This window comes from Vipera ursinii, assembly GCF_947247035.1.
Source record: "Vipera ursinii genome assembly, chromosome: 3".
NCBI classification, from domain to species: Eukaryota; Metazoa; Chordata; class Lepidosauria; order Squamata; family Viperidae; genus Vipera; species Vipera ursinii.
Window position 1 is genome coordinate 56,793,698 of NC_139516.1, and position 24,223 is coordinate 56,817,920.

Here is a 24,223-nt window from a genome sequence, read left to right on the forward strand (position 1 = left end):
CAAACACACTTGTAAACAGAAAGAATGCCGGCAATTGTCCCTGGCCTTCCCTCCCCCTCCCCCTTCCCTGCAGAGGGCTGGTCTCCACAACTTCAGTCTCCCCCTCCCCCCATTCATCCCCCATTTTGTACACCTTAATAGAAACATAATTACAAGGCAGCAGAAGTAATAAAACAAAGCAACTGGGCCTAGAAAATTTGGGGAGGGGACTGATGACAGCAAGTGGTACCCCCAACCCCCTTTGATTTGGAAAGAGGACAAGGAGCAAACTTTGGGGCTGTAGACAAGAGCCCAAAATCCGGGGCAGTGCTGGAGGACATAATATTTCTAGGCTCTCACCCATAGACTGCTATCCTCTTGCATTGAAAGCAGGTGAAAAAGGCACGCTATATTTCCTTTTTCATGTTTTGTTTCATACAAAAAGAAGGTAAACAGTAACACTATCAGGGTAGAAGGGAGCTCTTTCCCTATCCAAATCGACATTACGAAACATTTCCGCCTATGCCTCGGTGTCACATCCATTCTTCAAGAGAGAGGATGCTGAACAGCTTAATTCCTGATATATCTGCCCTGAGATCAATCAGAATGCCCACTGCTTCCTTCCTTATACAAGCAAGGATCTTGAATACATTCTGTCATAAACCTAAATATCTTGAATGCACCAGATGCAAAGTGAGCCTTATCTAAAGTTGTCAAGGAAGAAAGCTATTATCAGACAAGGATCCTATGGTTATCTGTACAGGAAATCAGTAAAGGACAAAATGTTTTCAAAGGAACATTTTAAAAAGGTCTCCTTTCCAGTATCATCAGTTAGACCAGGGGTAGGCAACCTTGGCTCTTTTATGACTCGTGGACTTCAACTCCCAGAATTCCTGAGCCAGCATGGCTGGCTCAGGAATTCTGGGAGTTGAAGTCCACGAGTCATAAAAGAGCCAAGGTTGCCTACCCCTGAGTTAGACTGTTCTACAGTCTGCCTGAATTAATCCAACCTTTCCCCTAAGGTGCCCAGGATAATTGAGTTTGAATGTTGTGCCTGAACAGTACACAATTTAAGAGTAAACCTTTGCAATGCCCTCTTTATGTTTTTGGGCTAGAACTCCCTAGCCTCCATTTTGTAGCCGATGACCATTCCTTATCACAAATATTCAATGAACCCTTCCCTTTTTTAATCAGTGATCTCAAATCAGTAACGCTGTCCATCCTTAATGGACATTACTTAGCAAATAGAATCCTGTAATACAGTAAACTAGGAACTGGAAATCCTAGATTTAAATTTCTACCATCCACAAACCACCAGGGAAGTCTCCATTTCCTAATTAACTTTCAATAATATATCCTTTAATATTACAGTGCAGACAGGAGCAGCTCACTGTTTATAAAAGGAAAATAGCAATAAAGGGAGGAGACTAAGGGAAGTAGAACAGAAAAGCGGTATGCTGATAGCCAGCAACTTCACTAATCTTCACAATGACAATGTCAGTAGAAGTAGGTTGTGTGGCAGTTTCCTCTGTGAAACTCTGACCATATAAGTTGGTTATCATCGTTATTGTGATTATGTTAGCTAAGTGCTTTCAGTGTTTACGGGAAATGTTTCATAATATTATGAATAATATCAGCAACAACCCTTCCTTTCTCCACATTTACAGAAACTGGGTTTTCCCAAACTTCTTAGCCTTGTCAGTTAAGTTCTTTTTTTTTTAAATTCCATTTATATCCCACCCTTCTCCAAAGACTCAGGGCGGCTTACAAGCTTAGCAGTAGCCTTCATTCTATGTATATGCCTGCTTATTAGGGCTTTCACACACACCCCCAAGCGGCATTATTACAAAGTCAGCTTAATTGCCCCCAACAATCTGGGTCATTTTACCTACCTCGGAAGGATGGAAGGCTGAGTCAACCTTGAGCCTGGTGGGACTCGAACCTGCACTAATTGCAGGCAGCTGGTGTTACTTAAGGAGGCATTAGCCCACTGCTCCACCAAGTTCAAAGAGTTGGGTTCATACTTAGCACATGGTACAAAGCCTATCAATCTGGTTTCATTCTATTCCAATATATTGAAGAAATGCAAAAATAATAATAAAAAATAATAAGTAACCAAATTAAGTTTGTTGCAGAACCCAGGTAGTTAATGGAAGAGCATCACAGTGCTCTCATTAGCTGAGGGATTCTTTGAAAGAAAATACTTTTAGTGAATATTAAATAGAAACATTTAATGGGGTAAGTGGAAAATGCAATTAGAGGAGGGCACATATTATTGCATTGCACAATTATTATCCCTATGAAAAAACAAAGCAGTGGTGGCTAATCACATTACATCTTTTCATCAGAGTTATGCAAGGTAAGGGCAGAAAAAACTCTAGTCATAATAGTCACTGCTTAATGAACTGTACCTTTCTAAAAATTAGGGTCCCATCATGTGGCTGCAGGATGGAGGGACAGAATGATATAGCAAAAAAAGCAGTCACTTACGGTAGATAAGCAGATCCGCCTTGCAGTTTGGCACCATCCCAGAAACAATCCAGTGGAGTCACAATAACACAAGGGAAGAGCTTCTCAATCATCTGGCAATAAAAAGAATAATAATCATGACACATAAATATAAATTCATGCACCCAGTTCTCATATGTCTATGGGGATTCTTTCCTCTATTTTAATTTATTATTATTTTTTTCATTTTACTGCCTACCTGATTACTTATTCTGCAATTCTTTCTCTAGTATACTAAAATCTAAAAACTTATATTGTTTTTTTGGAATAGAAATTTGCCCTGGGAACCAAGGAGTACCATCTTAAATACAAAGTCTACAATCTAAATAACACCTTACTCTGTAAGATATTGAATGCCAAGTCCTAGCGTTGGCTAGTCAAGTCATGGGAAGTCTTCACTTTAAGGATAGCATCCTGACTAATATGACAGTAATTTGGTGACCTTGTACAAAGGGTCAAACACTGCAGTTTCTTACAATCCAAGCCTAAGTACGGTAATATAAAATCCTTTTTAGCAAAGATCAGGCACTGCTGAAAACAAAGAAGGACAAAATATATTTTCCTATTCCACAGAATGGAATGGATATAAAAATTCACAAGTAGCCGATATCTTGAATAGAGATGAGTGAATATTATTAGAATAAAAAATCCAGCATATTAAAAAACAATTTCTGAATCCAAAAGGATGACTTGGAAAGCTGCTCTTTTGTGATGGCATTTTTAAAAGATTCCACCTATTCCCATAGCAACCGTAAGATCACCTCTAGAATCTACTCCATTCTCCAGTAAAACCAGGAATCCTCCAGGAAATTACAGTATTCGACAAAGAGAACTTTCCCACATGTTTCACCTCCTTTCTGTAGCTACTACACAATGTTGGGACAAACGGTGTTTTTGTTTTGCCTGGCAGCTGCATAGATATATGTTTTAGATCAGTGTTTCTCAACCTGGGCAACTTGAAAATGAGTAGACTTCAACTCCCAGCATTCCCCAGCCAGCCCATGCCAGGTGAATGCTGGGAGTTGAAGTCCACCATCTTCAAGTTGCCCAGGTTGAGAAACACTGCTTTAGATCCTTAGGAGGACATGTTTGTGTAACTGAAAATAGTTGGCCTTTGGAGGTGGGTAAAGGTATTCATGGATGTGTTGTTTTTTTTAAAATCCCATTTATATCCCGCCCTTCTCCGAAGACTCAGGGTGGCTTACAATCTAAAGCACAAATCAATGTGCTTAGCAATAGCCTTCATTCTATGTATATGCCTGCTTATTAGGGCTTTTTGCCCCCCCCCCCCAGCGGCATTATTACAAAGTCAGCTTATTGCCCCCAACAATCTGGGTCCTCATTTTACCTACCTCGGAAGGATGGAAGGCTGAGTCAACCTTGAGCCTGGTGGGACTCGAACCTGCACTAATTGCAGGCAGCTGGTGTTATTTAAGGAGGCATTAGCCCACTGCTCCACCAAGGCTCTTGCTTGCAGAGTTCTAGTGATTCCCTTATATACTCACCCGTGCAATCATTCCATTTTCAATTATTGGGACGCCTGATTTGTAGCATATTTTGTTGAGATCCCATGATCTAAGAGTAAGAGCAAAGACAGCGAACATCAGGAAAACAGGAGTTCTGGGAGAGAATTGTCCTAACTAATACAAGGTTTATTTGAAGATATTTAAATGAGACTTCAATATATTTCAAGTCAATACATTTCTGAACATCAGATGTTGGACAGAAGACCATGATTTGTATGCCCTATTTATGATTTTGGGGTAGCATATAGTTAGTAAGTGACTACAACAGAATATTGAATTAACTAGATCTTGGTTTACTCCAATAACGGGTAATTCTGCAGATCAAGATTGCTTGTGTTCCATTACTATGGAAAATGCAGTTCAAAGAGCCATAGAAAAGCCCAACTACTTTCCCAGTTGCCGTTAGCAGATAGAAATCTGCAATTATTGCCATCGCCAGCCAATTGATTTGCTGGTGAGTAAGGGATGATAGTAGGCATTCTGACTGTCTTGTTGGTAAGTTAATTAGCAAATCAGCTAATCGGCGGGCAATAAACAGTTGATTCTACATCTAGTAGAATTCTGGAAAAAGGAGGAAAATGTCATGGCTTCTTTTGAACCTGCCCAAAATTAGCAGGAGGAAACCAGCCACCTCCAGCAGAATTGCTGAGAAGAAAGGGATGGTGTTACTGAGCTCTACCCAAACAAACAATAAAACTGCCAATTTCCTGCAATGGAAAACCAGAGATCTGCAAATAGGAGAGGGGCTTCTAATCTAATGAATGAATGAAAACAATCCAAAAGAACAATTCTTATTATTAGTGTAATACAGCTGCTCCATTTCAGACTTACTTTCCAAATAATAAGACTTGCACTTTACTAGCAGCCAAAGCAGCTTCAAGATGCATTTCCAAGGCATCTGGAGTTAGAATGTTTTCTCCTTCCTGTTTGGGAGTTTGTATTAGCATCTGGGATGTGTAGAGAGATTCTTCACCAAGCTTTTCTCTTGTGTATCGGAGCTCTTGGCTGACACGACTGCCCTCTGGAGAGAGAGAGAGAGAGGGAGGGAGAGAGAGAGAAGAATGGAATCAATGTACCTTTCTCTTATCTCTGCCCCCGTTAAATCAGTTTTTACATTACAGTACCATCAGTCAAGAGATTAAAATTGGGAATATGTTCATATAAAATGCAATTCGGTTCAAGTTTTATGTACTACTAACTTAATTTTAAGGGACGCGGTGGCTTAGTAGGTTAGGACGCTGAGCTTGTCGATCAGAAGGTCGGCAGTTTGGCGGGTCGAATCCCGAGTGCTGCGTAACAGAGTGAGCGCCTGTTACTCGTCCCAGCTTCTGCCAACCTAGCAGTTCGAAAGCACGTAAAAATGCAAGTAGAAAAATAGGGACCACTACGGTGGGAAGGTAACAGCGCTCCATGCGCTTTTGGTGTCTAGTCATGCCGGCCACATGACCACGGAGACGTCCTCGGACAAGCGCTGGCTCTTCGGCTTTGAAACGGAGATGAGCACCGGCCCCTAGAGTCGGAAACGACTAGCATGCATGTGCGGGGGAACCTTTACCTTTACCTTTTTTTTAACTTAATTTTAAAAGTAGTCCTCAACATATACCTACTTGGTTTGTGGTCTTCTGAAGTTACAATAGCCCTGAAAAAAGTGACTTACGACTGGTCTTTGCACTTACGACTGAAGCAGCGTCCCCAAAGTCATATGATTAAAATGTGGGTGCTTGGCAACCAGCGTGTATTTACGACTGGTGCAGCATCCCAGGGCCGTGTGATCATCATTGCAACCTTCCCAGCCAACTTCTACCGTAACAAGCAAAGTCATTTAATGACATGATTTACTTAATAACTACAGTGAGTCACTTAACAACCATGACAAAAAATACTGTAAAATTGGGCACAACTCACTGTCTTACCTAGCAGTGGCAGTTGTGGTCCCGATTGTGGTAATAAATTTAGGACTACCTGTATTTGTTTCAGATTCAAGATGAATAGTTCAGTAATGCATTTTTCTCATGCTCAGACTTAAAATGCAGATTCAACATTCTAATATATGTCATAGTAAAAGACTTGAGCCATCACAGAGAGTATCTACACCAAGCTAGCATCAATACCACAGTGTCGTATTCACACAATGTCATTCTTATTGGGTATCCTAGCTGATTAGTAGGATCACTCATCTCAGCCTGCTGAATTGTCCGGTAGATTCCACAGTCTTACCAATGAAATCTAAATCCTTCTCAGCAGTTTTACAACTTTCATAAAAAAATTATCTTGGTTGTTTTTCCCTCTTTACATAATCAAAATATATCAACTAACTAAATGAAATACTTCAGGTCAGCTTAAATCAATTCCATAATCTCTCTTAAAACAAATCCTGCAGATAAGCAAAATGTTTTTCCTAAATTTTTCCCACATTGCATTTTTCAGTCTTTAGGCTCAAGCAAGTTGTCTCTCATCTCTCCAACCCAAAGGCTGTGCATTGCAACTTACAGCCATGGTTGCCCCATTTGAAAAAGACTTGGGTTGTAGTTTTTAATTAGAATGTATATGAAGAAAATCTGATCTGATAGTCAGGTTGCTTTGGTAGAATGTCAACAAGACAGATTTATGTACTTTCCAAAACAGACAAACACATAGCATGTACTGAAAATGAGGAGAAAACAGTTATTTTTTCTCTTTTTTGCAACATGTAAGGATATGCTCATTAGTCCAGGAATTGCTGTAGCTCAGATGGAGCTACTGATTGACTGAAAATCTTTACACTGGCCTGTTGGCCAGCTGGAAAGATTCATGGCGTTCCTTGCCTGTTTGTAACATTCTGAAGTCAGCAGGAATAACTCTCACTGCACAAATGACTTCAAAATGCCTTGAGAACTTGGGGAGTTGAAGCGGTAACATTAAAAAGTGCTATAAATGGAGCTAGACAGAAACAAATGTTAGCTCTGTTGAATCTTGAAAGATATAAGGTAAGAGATGTGCTCAATTCCCATTCTTCTTTGAAAGCAATAGATGGGGGGAAAATTAAATACACCAGCTCCACAGCAGGAGGCTGCAAGAATGTAGACAGCTGGATCAAGCAGATCCAAAACTGGTTCTGATTCACTTCTGCCCTGAAATGGGACCTTCTGTTGGCTACCCCCACTCTTTTTCATCTGCCAAAGAACAGCAGATACTTACATTATGATGGAGTTGCCTCAGCAATGCTTTTATCTATGAAGACTCAATAACTTGCAGTCCTAATGTTTTCCAGCTATCCATTTTAAGGGATTGGGATTACTTTTAACTGTGTAATTAATTAAAACTGCCTAAAATACACAAATTAAGAAATGCATAATGTTAAATGCACCTAGCATTTTACATTTCTAAATTTGACAAATGTAGTTTCAACAGTTATCAACTCTCTCCCTTCCTTTCCAATTATTTTTCCACTAACATTCACCTGCCAAATTGTCTTCATTGTGGAGGATCTTTCATCTAAAGAAAATATTGGGCAAAAGCATAATGCAAGGCAGCAATTTCTGTGGGCTGGGCCTAGGAATTGGCCCTTATACATCTCCCACAACAGATTTCAGCTTTAGTGGTTATGGTGTTTTCTGTTTGTGTTTTAAATAAAAGCATAAAGGTATGGTAAGACAAGTGGACAATAAAGAGGACAAACTTGATGGGGAATTCTATCAAGTTCCGTTATCAACGCAACAACAAAAACTTTGCTTGAGTCTAAATTATGGGGAAGATTACAAACACCTCAGATAGACCCCCCCTCCAATCACATAAATCTAAAAAAAGAAAGAGGGGAAACACAATTAGATTTGCACAATTACATTACTATTGTCATGGTTTTGACTAACAACAACTATATATAAATAAAGAGTTTCATGGACTCTATTTCCTAATCTGGTTTACCTTGTAGAGTAGCAAGGAATCTTACATATGCAGAACACAATGTGGCCATTAATTTTGTGACATTGAAAATTGACTATTGTACATTGTAGTGTTTCAGGATTCACAGAAATGGTATAAGAAATGAGAGTTGCTGTAAAGTGAAACAGGATGGATTTCAAAGAGCAAAATACTTATTTGTATCAAGAGAGGTACAATGTACCTTGGAACTGTAGAAAACTTTAATGGTGACCTCCTACAAGATAACTCTTCTTCTTGTCCATCAAATTCACATAAAAGCAGTCTCTTAGACATTCTTATGTCAAGGTGCCTAAAAGCTAGTACAGGCAGCCCATTTCTGACCTCTGCCTAGGCACCCAAAACTGTGCCATTCCAATATCTTATCTCTTTAAAAATAGACAGCTTTCAATGATGGACCTTTGCTCTCTCAGAAATAACTGTGAGAGCATAAGATAAACAACTTTAAGTTGTAAACTTAAAACACGTCCCCCCCCCAAACCGTCTGAAATTATGCTGCCAATCCCACTCTGCCACCAGATTTGAAGAGTGGTGGCGGTTGAAATTTTTTTTAAATATTAAAGTGGAAGTGACTTGCTTCCAGAAATTTCCTGCTTTCTTTCCCATTCTTAATACTCCTAAAATCCAATCCACACATTCTAGAAGGGTGATGGCATCCGGTATAGTTTTCTAGCTAGTTAAAGCAATGTGTTATAGCCCAAGACTTGAGAAGTTGTAACCTTCATGGCTCTCTCTGTAGTCAATCCTCTGTTCAGTTTCCTGGGCCTTAAATATTCTTATAAATCTCTTCTTGAGATTTGTAGCTGGTGGTTTCAGTTAAGTGTCTCTGGGCAACTCATTCCCCTTTGACTTTGCCTCCACTCATATCTAAATTGGGATCACTTACTGGGGAACAGAGCAATACCATTCCTGTTGCCTACCATTAGCAACATTGCTGGCCCTCTTCTAGATGCTCCCATAATAGTGTTGATTTCTCCAATGAAGTAACACATGTAGAGCTAGGTACTTCATCTCAAAACAAACATAATGACTTAGACTAGAACCAACACTGCTCTCCTTATCCCTCCACCAGGGTCAAGATTTGCTGCATTGCATCTTAATGAAGTGGGAGGGGGATGTCTGCTAAAACATCTTGCCAATTTATCATAGAAACCCATGAATATCACAGATGAGTTTAGAATATATTTTGGAAGCGCAGTGAATTCAGGCTGTGAAATGCCCAAGTCTCTGGTCTTATTGTCATCCTGGACAAACTAAGAGCGCACCTGGCACAGGCATGTATCCTCTGTGGCTGCATGTTGCTTGGTGTAAAAGATGAAAATGGACAGTTAAAGCAGCATTTCAGAACTATTCAACTAACTGATCCGTCTTCTCATTAAAATGCATCTCCCTCATATTCTTCCCAGGATCCCCATGTTGAAGATATTATTTTAAGCTACTTCTTATAAAACTATATTTCTTCACTTTGCTATAAAATCAGTTACTTTAGGGTACAAGCAACTTTATATTCCTTTTGTAAATTCACTTTATTATTTTAAAGGGACTGACATTCAATTCAAAGCACCCCCACAAAAATGACACAATTCCTATGTTTTTGGAGAATGGTCCTACTGTTACACCAATCCCAAACCATTTAAATCTACAAAACAAGTATATTTTTGATTAACTTGTACCATACTGTAAGGGCACAACTGCTCTTTTATTTTATGTAGACAAGGAGAGCTCAAGGCACAGAACTTCCAAGACTGAATTCTATTCTGCATCATATTCTCCCAGTTTCATGTCTAATGCTCTGTTTTCTTAGTCTGCTAGAAAACATACACAACACACATAGTAGACACATTTCAATTGCTAAAATGCTACAAAAGCTGTTAACAGAATTTCACTGATAAAGCAATTTTCTAATTAAAGTTAGCTTATTCAGAAAGATCAGTAACAAAGAAATATTACGCATCCTCACTAACTACAAATTTTAGGGTTCATTACTGAGTACGAAAACCATATTATGAAAAAATCAAAATTATGATGCAAGTATGCCTTGTGGAAGAGCGATGGTCACAACAAAAGTATTGCACTAGAAAAGTCCTTAGTAATAATCAAGTTGCTACTCAACCTACCAATAATGTAGCTAAATTAAAATAAAGATAACCTAAATATCTGTATTGTTTACAGCAAAGGTTTTTGATTATCAGGGCATTTCATTATCAGGGTATTTATCTTTGGCATAACTTTTTAAAAACATTTTTAGATTTGTTAATGAGGACATTAACAAAAACTATAATTTAATAATTATTTTGGGCTAATGTTGACCTGTTAGATGAGATTCTTTAACAAGGATTATGGTATATACTGTATCTTCTAATAAAGATAGCCTTTGTTTTTACGATAATGTCATTGCTGAAAAGCTACTATTTTGTGACTTTTCAGTATAAACTATAATTCTAATATTTTGCATTAGCTGAATTTTTTTTAAAGAAAAAGCTCTCCATCTCTCCCTCCCTCCCTCCTTTTTCTGCAAAGATACTCCTGGGATGCCAGTAAGGGAGGATGCCATGCCAAGGAACGTAGGGAGGGGATAGACACACTACATCCTTCTGAGCTGGAGGGGAAGCATCAGACTCAGAATCCAAACCATTCCAGGCTGTTTGGGAGGCAAAACACCAGGAGTCATGCTGCGCTATGCTGATCTTGACTAGGCCACCCAGGAGGAAAACCACACATGCAAAACCAGAATCTGAGGAAGGGCGGAGAATATGTTCAGTCCAAATTTTAAAGCCACAGGCAAAGATGGATCCCAAAATTTAAAAAAAATCCATCCTGATGGGCTTTAAGTATAGAATCTCATTAACAACGGCTTGGATATGGTTTTATGTTGTACAATGGCCAGGGCAAAAATAAGCATGGAGAGAGATTGGCATGCACACAGTCCCTCCCTTTGGCATAAGAAACTGGCTTAACTTTGCCCTTCTCATTATCTGCATTGTAGAAAAACTCCTGAACTGAGCTAGCCTTGTTTTTGCTCTTAGGTGAGTAATGGTGGTTTAAGAGACACTAGAGGCATTTATTTCTTTATTACACCCTTTGTAGTAAAAAAAAAATAGAGAGCATCTGCAAGCGTTGTGAAGAGGAAAGAGAGGGGGGGCTATTCTTATAATTAAGTTTAATTTGGAGCAGGAAAATCTGAAGCTTCAAAGTGGATTGAGGAAGCCTCAAATTCCAACACCTTAATTAACCAGGGAGCAGCATGAAAAGGCAAGGCAAACTGTGAGAAGCTGCCAAGTATGCTTATATGGGGCACTCTCCTCTCTGACAGAAAAGGAGTTAAACCAGGAACTGTCAGTCATTGTACACCCTCCCCTTCCACATCTGCTGCTGTTCACCTCCCCTATACTGAGAAAACTGCTTTGTTTGATGCAAAATTGAGAGAGGAGGTTCTAGGATCCAATGAGGTAGCAACAGCAAGCATGTTAATGAGAAGCCCTATGCAAATTCTTTGTTATTCCAATTAACAAAGGAACCCCTCTCCTTTTTCATGCAAAAGAGCCTCTTCCTCCAGGATCAAACCTCAATTGTATTTCTGCTGAGTATTAGATTGGATTATCTCTCATTCCTCTTCCATACATTGCACACATAAACACAGGAGAGATACTATAACCCATTCCCACAGCCTCTCCAAAATTAAGTTTCCTCATCCAAGAGAAGCAGGGATACAAATATTATGCCTGTAAACTGTAGACATCTTGGATCCCAACTGTGCAGTGCATCACACAGGATTTGCACCTGGATTTGTTATTGCAGACCTAGTGCAAGAATCTGTTTTGAAACCTTGCTTGCTACAGAGTATTGTTAGATTTATTTATTTATTATTTATTTATTTATTTGTTTTTATATACCGCCCTTCTCCCGAGGGACTCGGGGCGGTGTACAGAGTAAGATTGGTATACAGATTGAACAATAGTGAAAAACAATAGTAAAAACAACTGAGACCCCAAGAGCTATCAGGCCAGGCCGGACTGCTGGAACAGGTAAGTTTTTAAATCGCGCCGGAAGGTGCGGAGGTCGGGGGCCATCCGGATTTCGGTAGGCAAACAGTTCCAGAGGGCTGGCGCACCCACTGAGAATGCCCTCCCCCTGGGGGCCACCAGCCGACATTCCTTGAGCGGTGGCACCCTGAGGAGGCCCTCTCTGTGGGAGCGCACAGGATGGAGGGGTGTTGACGTTGGCAGAAGGTGCTCCCATAGGTAGTCCGGACCCATGCCATGTAGGGCTTTGTATGTCATTGTTAGCACCTTGAATTTCACTCGGAAGGTAACCGGAAGCCAGTGCAGCGCACGGAGGAGAGGTTTGATATGGGAGTATCGGGAGGCCCCCAAAAGTGTCCGTGCAGCTGCACTTTGCACCAGTTGAAGCTTCCGAGTGGCTCTCAAGGGCAGCCCCATGTAGAGAGCATTACAGTAGTCTAGGCGAGAGGTCACAAGTGCATGGGTGACTGTACGTAAGGCATCCAGGTCCAGATATGGTCGTAGTTGGCGCACCAGTCGAACCCGGGAGAAGGCCCCCTTGGTCACAGCTCCTATGTGATCTTCCAGGGATAGCTGCGAGTCTAGGAGGACACCCAGGTTGCGGGCCCTATCAACAGGGGGTAATAACTCATCCCCGATGTTAAGGGATGGAATGATCTGAGTATCCTGGCTTGCCGGTACGTATAGCCATTCAGTCTTGTCCGGGTTGAGTTAAAGCCTGTTCCTCCCCATCCATTCCCGGACCGCTTTCAGGCAGCGGGACATCACGTCGAGGGCATCACTGATGCTGTTTGGAGTTGAGATGAAAAGCTGGGTGTCATCAGCATACTGATGGTACCCTACTCCAAAACCACGAATGATCTCACCCAGCGGTTTCATGTAGATGTTGAACAGGAGAGGCGAGAGGACCGACCCCTGAGGGACTCCGCAAACGAGAGGCCTCGGGGTCGACCTCTGTCCCCCTGCCAGCACTGACTGCGAGCGACCCTGGAGAAAGGAGAACCACCGCAGAACCGTGCCTCCCACTCCCAGTCCCCTGAGGCGCCGCAGCAAGATACCATGGTCGATGGTATCGAAAGCCGCCAAAAGGTCTAATAAGACTAGGACAGAGGAATGGCCCCTGTCCCGGGCTCTCCAGAGATCATTCATCAGAGCGACCAATGCCGTCTCCGTGCTGTAGCCCGGCCTGATGCTACACTATATTTTATTCTTGCAAAGCCATAGCACGCCACAGCCTGTGATTCATTACATGGGACTATTATGTGGCCATTCACAAAAGCATCCTAACAGATTCTGGGACAACCCAATCAACTATCTTACCCAGCTGAGAAATGGACAGTTGTATAACTGAATTGCAGATGAGATCAATTACTGTTGTTGACAAAAGCAGTGTTTCAGTTAACACCATCTTTCTCCTATCTCTCTCCCCTTGAATACTGCAGAGCAAAGCCACATCTCCGGCAGTGAAACTTCACAATTATCCCTATAATTATAGGTTCTTGAATAAACTGCTGGACACCTTCTCTTTCCTGGGTGGGCCACCCAAATGAGTCCCCTTAATAGACCCTCCTGTTTTGCTTCCAAACCACCTATAAGAGTCCAAATTAAAGAAGATAGGTTAGAGTTTTTATAGTTATTGGTCCCCCTGGCAAGGGAAACTAAAGAGAAGAATAGCAAAGGAAAGGAATATTGTAGCCTTACAAACATTCTTTGCTATTGAGTACTAAAGCAAGGGTCTTAGAGCCCAAGATCAGATGAAAGTAATTAGAAGGAAGTATCTCTGTTACTCTTTTGCAAGCAGAGACATTCACATAGACATTTGGCAATTAAACTGACCCCTGAAGTTTGTTTTAATTAGGGCTGATGTTATTCTGCTTATTTATATTTTAATAGTGCTAAGCCGCCTTGAGCACGTTTTTGGCATATAAGCAAAATATAAATGCCATATCTAAACAATGAAAATAATCAATTGACAACTCTTCTCCAAGAACAAATGTGAAATATTTGTGTGTAAGTATAATTACCATATCTAGGTTCCAAAAATCTAGATGACAACTACATAACAGCAAAGATACAAGAAAATTTGCTGCTTGGATTTTTATAGCCCAAATATGGAAGACCTAGAGTAATTTAGAACCACAGCATAGGCCAAAGATTTAAATCCTTTTCCTAACATAATCCTCCTCTAGATATTTATTTATTTATATAATAGCACCTTGGTACTCAATTGCTTGAAAACTCATCGAATTTAGTATTCAGTGCATCTTGACATGAAAATTTTTATCTCGGTTATCATTGTTTGTTTGGTACTCAATGCACAAGCCAGAACATGTTGGTGTCAGTTGCCTTGTGACTCATTATACTATTCCTTATGGGAAAATTTGTTTGGCACTCATCGGTTTTGGTACTCATCATACCTCCTGGAACCAATTAATGATGAGTATCAAGCTACCATTGTATTTCTCATTTTTAGATCGCCCAGATTCCTATTTCTACCACCAATAAATGTTCATTAAAAAGAAATAATGTCCAATAATATATTGTTTCACACAACCTAGTTTATGGTTAAATGATCAGAGCTGTCTTAGCTCCTGCTGGACTTTGCCTGTGCACAAGCAGGCAGGAAACATGCACTTTGGGTTCTGATCTTTAGTTGGTATAAAAGAACTAATGTTCTACTCAGAGACATAGAACACATTTTATTTTCCATGCGTGGATTGTTGGGGAGCCTAGAAATGGTGAGGGAAATCTCATGCTACAAATATGTTCCAACCCGGAAAATATATGTTTAGAACAGCGATGGCGAAACTTTTAGAGACCGAGTGCCCAAACTGCAACCCAAAAGCCACTTATTTATGCTGGGTGCCAGGTGGGTGTGGTCTACTGGGTGGCTGTGGCTGTGGTGGTCATGGAAGATTGGGTGGGTGTGGTCAAGGTAGATGTGGTCACCGCAATGTCGCTCGTGGGGAGGGACACCTGTGGGGGGTGGGCAGGGTTGGGGGAGATCCAGGAGGTCTCTGGTAGGTGTGGTGGTAGGCAGGAGGCTCATCCTGTGGGATAAGGCGAGGCAAGGTGAAGATGCCATGGCCATGAGGCAAGGCAAGGGCTGGGGCGGCTGCTGCCTGACACCATCAGCCCTCGCACACAGAAGCCAGTGAGCGCATGGGGGCTGATGGTGTCCGTCAGTAGCCACAGCCTGCCGGCCCCTCAACCGGCACACTCTGGGGTTAGGGTTGGGGTTCAGCAGTTCAAAGAAGCCGTCTCTGAGATGGATGGTCGGCCGACAGCTGAGGAGGCAATGCAGTGGGTCGTGCCTGGGAAAAGGAGAGCATGCGAGGCCAGGAGGGATGGGGTGGGGGTGGGAGGGAAACCAGCCATGCTGGGATGCATCCATGTGGACCTCGGCAAGTTAGCATGCAGCTGGTTGAAGAGGGACAGTTGCCACCTCTGAGGCATGGCGCTGGTGCCCACAGAGAGGGCTCTGAGTACCGCCTCTGGCACCCGTGCCATAGGTATGCCACCAGTGGTTTAGAATGTCCAAAAGACTAAAATTTTAATCTAGAAAGAAAAGCTATTACTAAAATGAAGATGGGATTGTTAACATGTGATAAGCACTAATATGTGCCCATGGTTCCCAGGCAACAGATTTGGATGATAAGAAACGTATCTTAATCTTTTCAAATATTGTAATTTTAGCATTGGAAAAATTGCTGAATTCCCTGAGAAAGGAAAAAATCCAGCACTGCATCTTCCAGTTTAAAAGTGCAAGGAAGCTCAGTGGGGAAGCTGGCATGAAGTCAGAAGTTACTCCCACTCCCAATGCTTTTTTGCCCACCCAAGGTTATTTATTTAGTTTAATGTTTAATGAAGAGAAGGACTAGGGGTGACATGATAGCAATATCCAATATCTCAGAGGTTGCCACAAAGGGGCTGCCACAAAGAAGAGGGAGTCAAGCTATTCTCCAAAGCTCCTGAAGGCAGGACAAGAAGCAATGGATGGAAACTAATGAAAGAGAGAAGCAACCTAGAACTAAGAAGAAATTTCCTGACAGTTAGAACAATTAATCAGTGGAACAATCTGCCTCCAGAAGTTGTGAATGTTCCAACACTGGAAGTCTTTAAGAAGAGACTGGACAACCATTTGTCTGAAATGGTATAGGACTTCCTGCCTGAGCAGGGGGTTGGATTAGAAGACCTCCAAGGTCCCTTCCAACTCTATTATTGTTGTTGTTGTTGTGATGATGTTTAGGTGAGGAAATATCTCTGAAACAATAACCCAGAGGGTACAGGCTGTCTAATATACCAGTAAAACTCTTGTAGTCATGCTGTTTAACTGGGCAAATCAGTGCATCATAGAGCAACAATTTTTGAACCAAAGGCTAACTTACAAAAATATGTCCAAAATGCACTATTTATAAAATACAAATAAGGCTTCTTCATTTAAATAACACATGACATTTTCTGTGTTTAAATAATTTTAACTGCATAATATACCAGGAATATACAGTATATGTAGAACAGTTGAAAAATCTTTTATTACCACCATTGTAGACTTTCCCCCTTCTTTAATGTGTCTTTTTTCTTTTTAAAATTTTGTAAAAAATATTTTAAAATGCATATGTTGCTTAGAAAGTCTTTGATTTCTAAGATACTGTACAAGTTGCAGTCATTCCTAAACCTGGTAGAAAGCACTATCTGTTGGAGTAAGAAATTGAGCACACAGAAGCTTCAATAAGTGGTCCAAATTGCTTTTTTGTTACGCAGAAGTACTAAATTGCCCTCAATGAGACTGCATTTTGAAAGCATTTTTAATTCCCAAGTGTGAAATTTGTGATATTCCCAGCCCAGAAGAAGACAGTCTTATAATGACAGTCTGATAAATTACATGTTTAGAAGCAAGAATAATTTGTTATATTTATAACTTCCAACATCTATAAAAAATAGGTTGACTTGATTTAGATTATATAAATTCAGGGTATATTGTATAAGATGAAAACTGAAATATTTGCTGAGGACTAGCAGCAAACAGCCTAACATTCCTAAGAAAGCCAGCATTCTCACTTGGAGCATTCAAGGATTTTCTCTGAGAGAGTAGAGAATACAAACAAAATCCTTGTTTTGCTCATCCAATTGCTTTGGGTTTTAATAGGAGAGTGCTTTCCTTTCAAAATCTTCAGAAAAAGTCATTGGTATAATTAATTTTTAATTTTCCATTATTTTTAAAACCACTTAGCTTGATTGCAAAACAGAGAAGAAACAGGATAAACACAAGCAATAGATAACTAGGTATACAGATCCACAACCTGCAATCCCTCTATCTGTATCTGATCCCATTTTCCAGCTACTTCATTTCAGAGCTACATGGCTGAAACAGTTATTCAAGATAGGAGCTGCTTGCATTAAGAGTAATGTCTTAATTTTATATTAAAAAGCCTGGCACTGCCACATAACATCTGAACATACTGTGTCTTAGGCAACCATCTCATGATGATACTACATCACTATTGTGATGACTACGGTATATATTCCTGCCACTTCAAGAGCAGAATTCACTATTTATACAAAATTACTACAAGGTTTGTATCAAGGCAGTCTCAATAATCAAAATGAAGATATTGGAATCTAAAGTTCCTATCTGTGGCAATTCACTTGATTACATTTGCTCTGCTTTTCCTCCTGCAAATATTTGTATACTGGAAATATGCTACTTATTCATGGCATTCAAAATTTTATGAACTGTTAAATACTAAAAGTAGTACATCATATATATAGTATCTTGTATTCTGCAGTTTTCCAGTTCAGTAAATGATACTGATTTAAAATAAAATAGTATTATATTAGTCTATAGCAATCTGGAAAATATGTTTCTTATCTGGATCTTAGGGATGTTCAGAGCTGTTTTGAGTCAATTGAATGCATTCACTTTTCTCCTTCTACAATTCCACATTTTCAAAAGAATAAACCCAAATCCAGGCCTTAGTCTAAAAGCTGAAGATAATTCTTACTGCTTTGTGCTCAAGTTCCAGCTGGGATCTTTCACAGCATTTGCCAGAAGAAAGGCTTCAGTGATCAGATCCCAGCAGCTGAGTGAACTCATTTGAATTGGGAGGAACAATTTTCAAAGCTAGCATGTCTGGAATAGATAGAAACAATCTGAACTGTTCTTGAAGTGAGTAGTGCTCGAACCAACACAAGTTTAAGGAAGTTTAGTTGAGAAAAAAAAGATTTCGTTCATATGCTGTACTAAGCCCTGGGGTATTAAAACCATGTTTTTTCTTAATAAATCACAAGTGGTTGGATTAACACATTTTAAGCCAAAAATAAATTACATTATAGTTTAGCGAAATGTGTGAATTGAATCACATTCAAAATAGGCAGGTTTAACCAACAAAGTGAGTTAAGAATATGATAAAAAATGAACATATTTAGAAAATATTCAGTTTGAGCCCTTATAAATAGAAGAGCACTGACAAAGACATCCCCAAAACAACGCTGAAGATGTTACCTAGCTTGGTAATGAAACATTCTGCAACCAACCAACTCGGAGAACGAACCCTCATCCTACATCCGAACTACAGATATTCGCCACTATTGCACATTCAATTTAAATTGTCATTCCAAAACACATGGGCTGTTCTTTCAGATTTGGATAAGGCATTCCTGTAGTAGTAGTAGTAGTAGTAGTAGTAGTAGTAGTAGTAGTAGTAATAATAATAATAATAATAATAATAATAAAGCTCTTGCTTCTCAGCATCTTAATGCTCTCAACTATAGTGTCATCTCAAACTATCTCTATGAACTGGGAAAGTGAATGTACCTTGTTATCATGATTCAATTACTACACAGGGGACTATTTTCTGGAGATGGGATTTGATATGCTTTGTAGTATTTTAACATCTATTGAGGAAATATGCCATAGAGAGTTGAATTTATGATGAAACTAAATTCCATTCTTAGGTTGAGATTTATTGAGTGTGAGCTAGACCAGGGGTCCCCAATCCCCAATCTGTGGACCAGCACTGGTCCGTGGCATGCCAGCAACTGGGTCCGCACAAACAAGCAAAGCCCCATCCACAGGATGCAGGCAGCACACAAAACCACACACCCTCCGGTCCACAGAAAAACTTCTCTCATGGAACTGGTCCCTGGTGCTTAAAAGGTTGGAGACCTCTGAGCTAGACAATTTGCCTGCTTTAGATTGAAGAGTTTTACAATTTGATATCTTTGTCGGCAAAGTCTCAGACAGCCTCAGTGACTAAGAAGTATCTTTCTCCTGCATTGAGTGGAACAGCAGGAATTCCTTGACAGAAAATCCTTAGCCATTATAACTGATTCTCAATATGCTAGTTTGTTGCAATGTGCTCAACCAAGAACTGCCTCAATATCAGTTTAGAAGACTCAGCTAATGCAATGCACAGCAAGTAGAATGCTTAATAGAACATTAATGAACACATTGATCCAATGCCAGGAATTGCATATTGACTAGCTATTCATTATCAGTTACAGGGTTTTCATACTGAATTACAAGAGTTTAAATAGAACAGGAATATCTTTTAAAAAAACCACTGCATTACTTATACAGTGGTACCTTGGTAGTGATTGTTAATTGGCTCCAGGAGCCACGATAACTATTAAAAACAGTGAGTACCAAACAACTTTTTCCCATAAGGAATAATGTAGTGAGTCACAAGGCAGCCAACATCAACAAATTCCAGCTTGTGTGTTGAATACGAAACAATGAGTACCAGGACAACATTTTTGTGTCAAAATGCATTGAGTACCAAATTAAACAAGTTTCAAAGCACTTGAGTAGCAAAGTACCATTGTAAGACATATTCAAAATAAGAAGATTGCATTTATGAAGTCCCAGTTAGCATTTTGACAACTTATTAAGATTATGTAATTTAGAATTGCTTCATGGAATGGAGTGGAGGAGAACCGCTTCGCGTTGATTATTATCCCATGGCTGTGAACACTGTACACATCATTTTTATCCATGGTTAATGCAACTGTTTACTCAGTTGACTCTATATTCTAGTTTCACATGGCACAGTGTACTGAACCACTCTGACTACAAAAGCTAGGTTTAATTATTTGCCTAGTAGCACCTAGTTGACATTGGTTGATTTAAAAAGTTATGGATGGTCAGAGCTGCTTAGTACTTAGATGGGGGACCACTGGGAATTCCAGTGTTGCTTGGCAAATCACTTCTATAAAACTGCTAAGAAAATAAATCTATGTATGTGCAAATATTTTTGCTTAGATACACTCCATGAATAGGTGTGCCAGAGAAGTGGGAGAAACCAGCTAAAATTTTAGCATTTGATGTACTTTTCAACGAAAGTCAGGATTTTCTCAAGGCAATTACAACTTTATTGAACAATATAAGAGCTCCTAATACAGGCATCATTCAATTTACAAAGCTTAAAAGAAAAGGTGTACTAAAGAGAAAAGCATTTTTACTTTAAATTCTTAATTCTGCTAAAGCAATTCTGTTCACTTATGTTCAGCATAAGCATCAGAATTGGAAAGACTCAGTCACAAAATATTTGAAGTTACCAAGAGCCAGTTGCCTAAATTTCCTACTTCCTGTTAGATTGCCTATATTTATATGTACATTATATTTGTATGTATCCTGGGGGAACTACTCCTTTTGTCCAAGAATCTAGAGCACTGATCTCTACTGCCACTTGTCCAAATTTCCCTATTTAAAGAAGAATATATCCAGATGAACCTTTCAGAAGATATTGATTTAGTGGAAAAGAAATCAAAAACTTTCCTTGGACACAAAACCTTTCAGCATTCTAGGTATCACAGCTATCAAACATAACACAAACCATAAACAGCCCCCCAAAATTAAAGCACTTATAAAGCGCATCTAATTCCATTTGCTAAGTGGTATTAATTCAAGCATATCATTCTCCATAAAGCCCAGAGAGAATCCTTATAATGTTATTGAAACAGATTTGTTATAGCTAAATCTCTACAAACTGTCACTTGATTGACTAAATACTAAACTGAGCATTTCTATTGTAGAGCTAGCCATGTGCTAGCGAAAATCTATCAGACTTTCTGCAAGATGCTACACCATTCATATACATGAATGCATCTTGTGAATTTAGAGATGGCATTAGAAGAAAACTAGAGCATCTCCAAGAACATTGTCTACAAAATGTATGTTGGAAAAGTAAATGGAAATATAAACATTCTGATACTTGATACTTTTGTCTTTATCTAGTCCCGAGGGCGGTAATGATTTGATGAACCCAGAGAGAGATATGGAATAATACCCTATGCTCTTTTGGTGGCATTATATTTTTTTATTCTATAAAATTTTGAGTTGGCTTTTTAAAAAATCATTTTTAGGTTCTTTGTTCATTATTGATATTTGATCCTGAAGACTACAAAAAAGAGCAGAATCTCCTTGGTAGTAATCTTCTTTTTCTTTATGTCAATTGCCTCTTCTAAGCTAAGAAAGGCACAGCACAGTTATTTTCATTTTGCTGTGATCAGAGTTCCCTGTCTGCTTGAGCAAGAAAGCAAGAATATAGAGATATTTCTATGGATGAGATGTAGTGGCGAAATATGGGAAAGGATACACTTTAAATAAAACAGGCGGTCATAAATAGTGATTCGCCAAGAGAAACATAAGCCACCATCTAGGCAGAAAAAGCATCCACTTTTGTTGCTACTTGGAGCTAAGGAACTGTGGAATTGTTACTGATTGGCAATGTACAAGGTAGAGTGTCTGTTTTTCACTTGATGAGGCATATTTATGCAGATCTGATTTTCAAGATATACAGCAAGAATAGAAAGCACAGCCTTCTAGGTCAGGCTTGATCTTTACAGGATGGTCTCTCCCTAAGGACATCTGCCTGTTCTACAAGATCAGATAGGGTGCGCATGCTCCTACTTCAGTCCTAAAATGATGCCATTTTATGGGACCTAGGCAGCATGGCTTTTCCATGGCAATCCCTGGCCTATGGAACACCCTCCCCCTGATGTTTGGCAGGTCCCCACCCTTTCAACTTTGCAAAAAGCACTCGGGACCTGGGCTTTTCCTTCAATCACTGGAATAGGTTTAAATGAACTTGTGAGCTGTACAGTTCTGCTATGGTGCCAAGTCTTACGGTTTTACTGTAATATATTTAATTGTAAAGAAGTGTTGTTTTATTTTTTTGGTTGTGAGCCACCCAGAGTTTGGTACACGATGGGCTGCTATATAAATGTTTTAAATAAATGACCAAAATAACGAAGAGTTCACAATATAAATAAAGGAAAAATATTAAACACAGTACATAATGTTTAAAGTAAACAAGATAATGTGCATTTTGAAGACAAAGTAAATTATTTTTTCATATTTATAAATGCTTTGCCAAAGCCCAAGTGCACTTCTTATTAAAAGTTTGTGAAAGTTTAACTTGGGTAAACATAGAAAAATGCAAAATCAGGGAATACTGCTTTTTCCCCCCCTCAGGCTAAAATTGGCTTACATTTGGTCCTCAAGTATCTGCAACCAACATATTCTTTTTTGCTCTTTATTCCTGGTTTTAGCTAACTTGCTTACCTTTTACAATTCAGAAACCTTGTACATTTTTTTCAATTACGTCTTTTGAAGTTTAATATTTTTGGGGTCTGGAAAGGTTTTTTGATATTACAGCCAAAACTGTGTGCACAAATATTTTGTGCTGGAATCTAGAGAATTATAGGCCAAAAGCGATGACAGTAGTCTCATACTAATTTACAATATTTACATCTGTATGCATTGTTATACATTGTAAGAGCCTAACAGATCATTTAAAAAAGCACATCTCTTACTGGTTTCCCTTCTTATTTAGAAGAGAAATAAAGCAAATGTTTTAAATTTTAAAATAAGGTAGGGAAAGCATGCAGAACATAGTTTCTGGAATTCTTTTCCAATCCTTTACCAGCAGCATAGGCAACATCTGTATTTTGTTCTCTGTTATGAAGCAATTAATTTTGTCCATGGGTATAAACATCTCCTTTCTCCCAAATATTAAAAAGGTGTGTGCATATGTGTGGCACCTCTCTGTGAGATGTGACAGTTTAATCAGAGTAAGTCCATATGTGGTGCTCCTGTGGATGGATGGTTTGGTTTAATTAAGGTTTATATATGTATTGCCACTGTGTGCATCTGCCTCTGTGGTGATGTGCAAGTGTGCACTATGAAGGTTGCTCCACATACACTCCAATCTGATTTATATGATAAGGGGGGAGGATAGTTTGAAAGGGAGGAATCCAAGCAACTGTCCAAATGCTTCTCCCATCAGGATGCACTGGAGATTTTTTTTTCTTCACAACTCCTGTCTAAATGCAGCCCATTATAGAGCTAAATCTTTTTCTGCTGATTTCTGCTGCCATAATGGTTTGGTTTTGTTCTGTTGCATTTTGAGTTCTAGTTGATGGACAGACATACACAAACCTAAGCTCCTTTTTCACCATGTATTTCTATTGCTGGATCGGTTGGGAAGAACAAAAAGCAATAATTAAAAAAATCACTAAAGGAAATACCTTAGGATTAGTTATTATGAATAGTTGTATCCATGATGATTCTTTTTTTGCTTTATAGTTGACTAAACTAAAAATATGTCTTAATATTAGATATCAATGCTATGTTACATAAACTTGTTGCCTAATACAAGAATGTGTCAAATGACAATTTTTAGGAAGAATTATATCATATTTTGTCTTCACTACAGTCCTATAAGGTTTATTTTGGTTTACAGACTTGAATTATTATGAAACTTGTAAACTCCTTTTTTAAAGGACTGAAGAATAAAGTCTGGTTGAAGCCTTCATGCAGGCAAGTTACCCCATATCCGCTCACTGCAGTATTAGGAAACTCCTCAATAAACAATTAGGAGCTGCCTTATAAGAAGTAAAAAACTAGTCTAGATAGACTTGGACTTGAGCCAGGTTGACAGTAAGGCTCCAGCATGGACAGTTTATGTTTGGTTTAATCCATGATTACTCCTATCAGCAATTAACTGAATAATGCAGCCATAATGGAAACCAAGGGGACAGCTGTGTCCCCTCTAGTTCCATGTGGGGATCTGATTTCTTGACTGACCTGAAAAAGAAAGCAGGATAGTGGAGCAGCAATTCCCTGACACACACACACACACACACACAAACACACACACACGGCCGTGGCAGCAGCAGCCACCCCTGAATCTTGATTTTTTTTTTTTGGAAGCGTCCCCTGCACAGAGTAAGCAGCACGCACATGCCATGGGCCACCTTCAAAGT

The 24,223-nt window shown here is 39.4% G+C and overlaps 1 protein-coding gene across 1 annotated transcript in view; it reads right to left on the reverse strand.

The window, feature by feature from the left end:
- The window catches only part of PTCH2 (patched 2), a gene marked incomplete at both ends in the record, with an annotated part of 60,865 nt that overhangs the window by 25,466 nt on the left and 11,176 nt on the right, over positions 1-24,223 (reverse strand). The window contains 3 exons of the mRNA XM_083357942.1: positions 2,470-2,561; positions 3,993-4,062; positions 4,845-5,034. Of these exons, the coding sequence (XP_083214068.1) occupies positions 2,470-2,561; positions 3,993-4,062; positions 4,845-5,034 (352 nt within the window). The remainder of the gene's footprint in view (positions 1-2,469; positions 2,562-3,992; positions 4,063-4,844; positions 5,035-24,223) is intronic.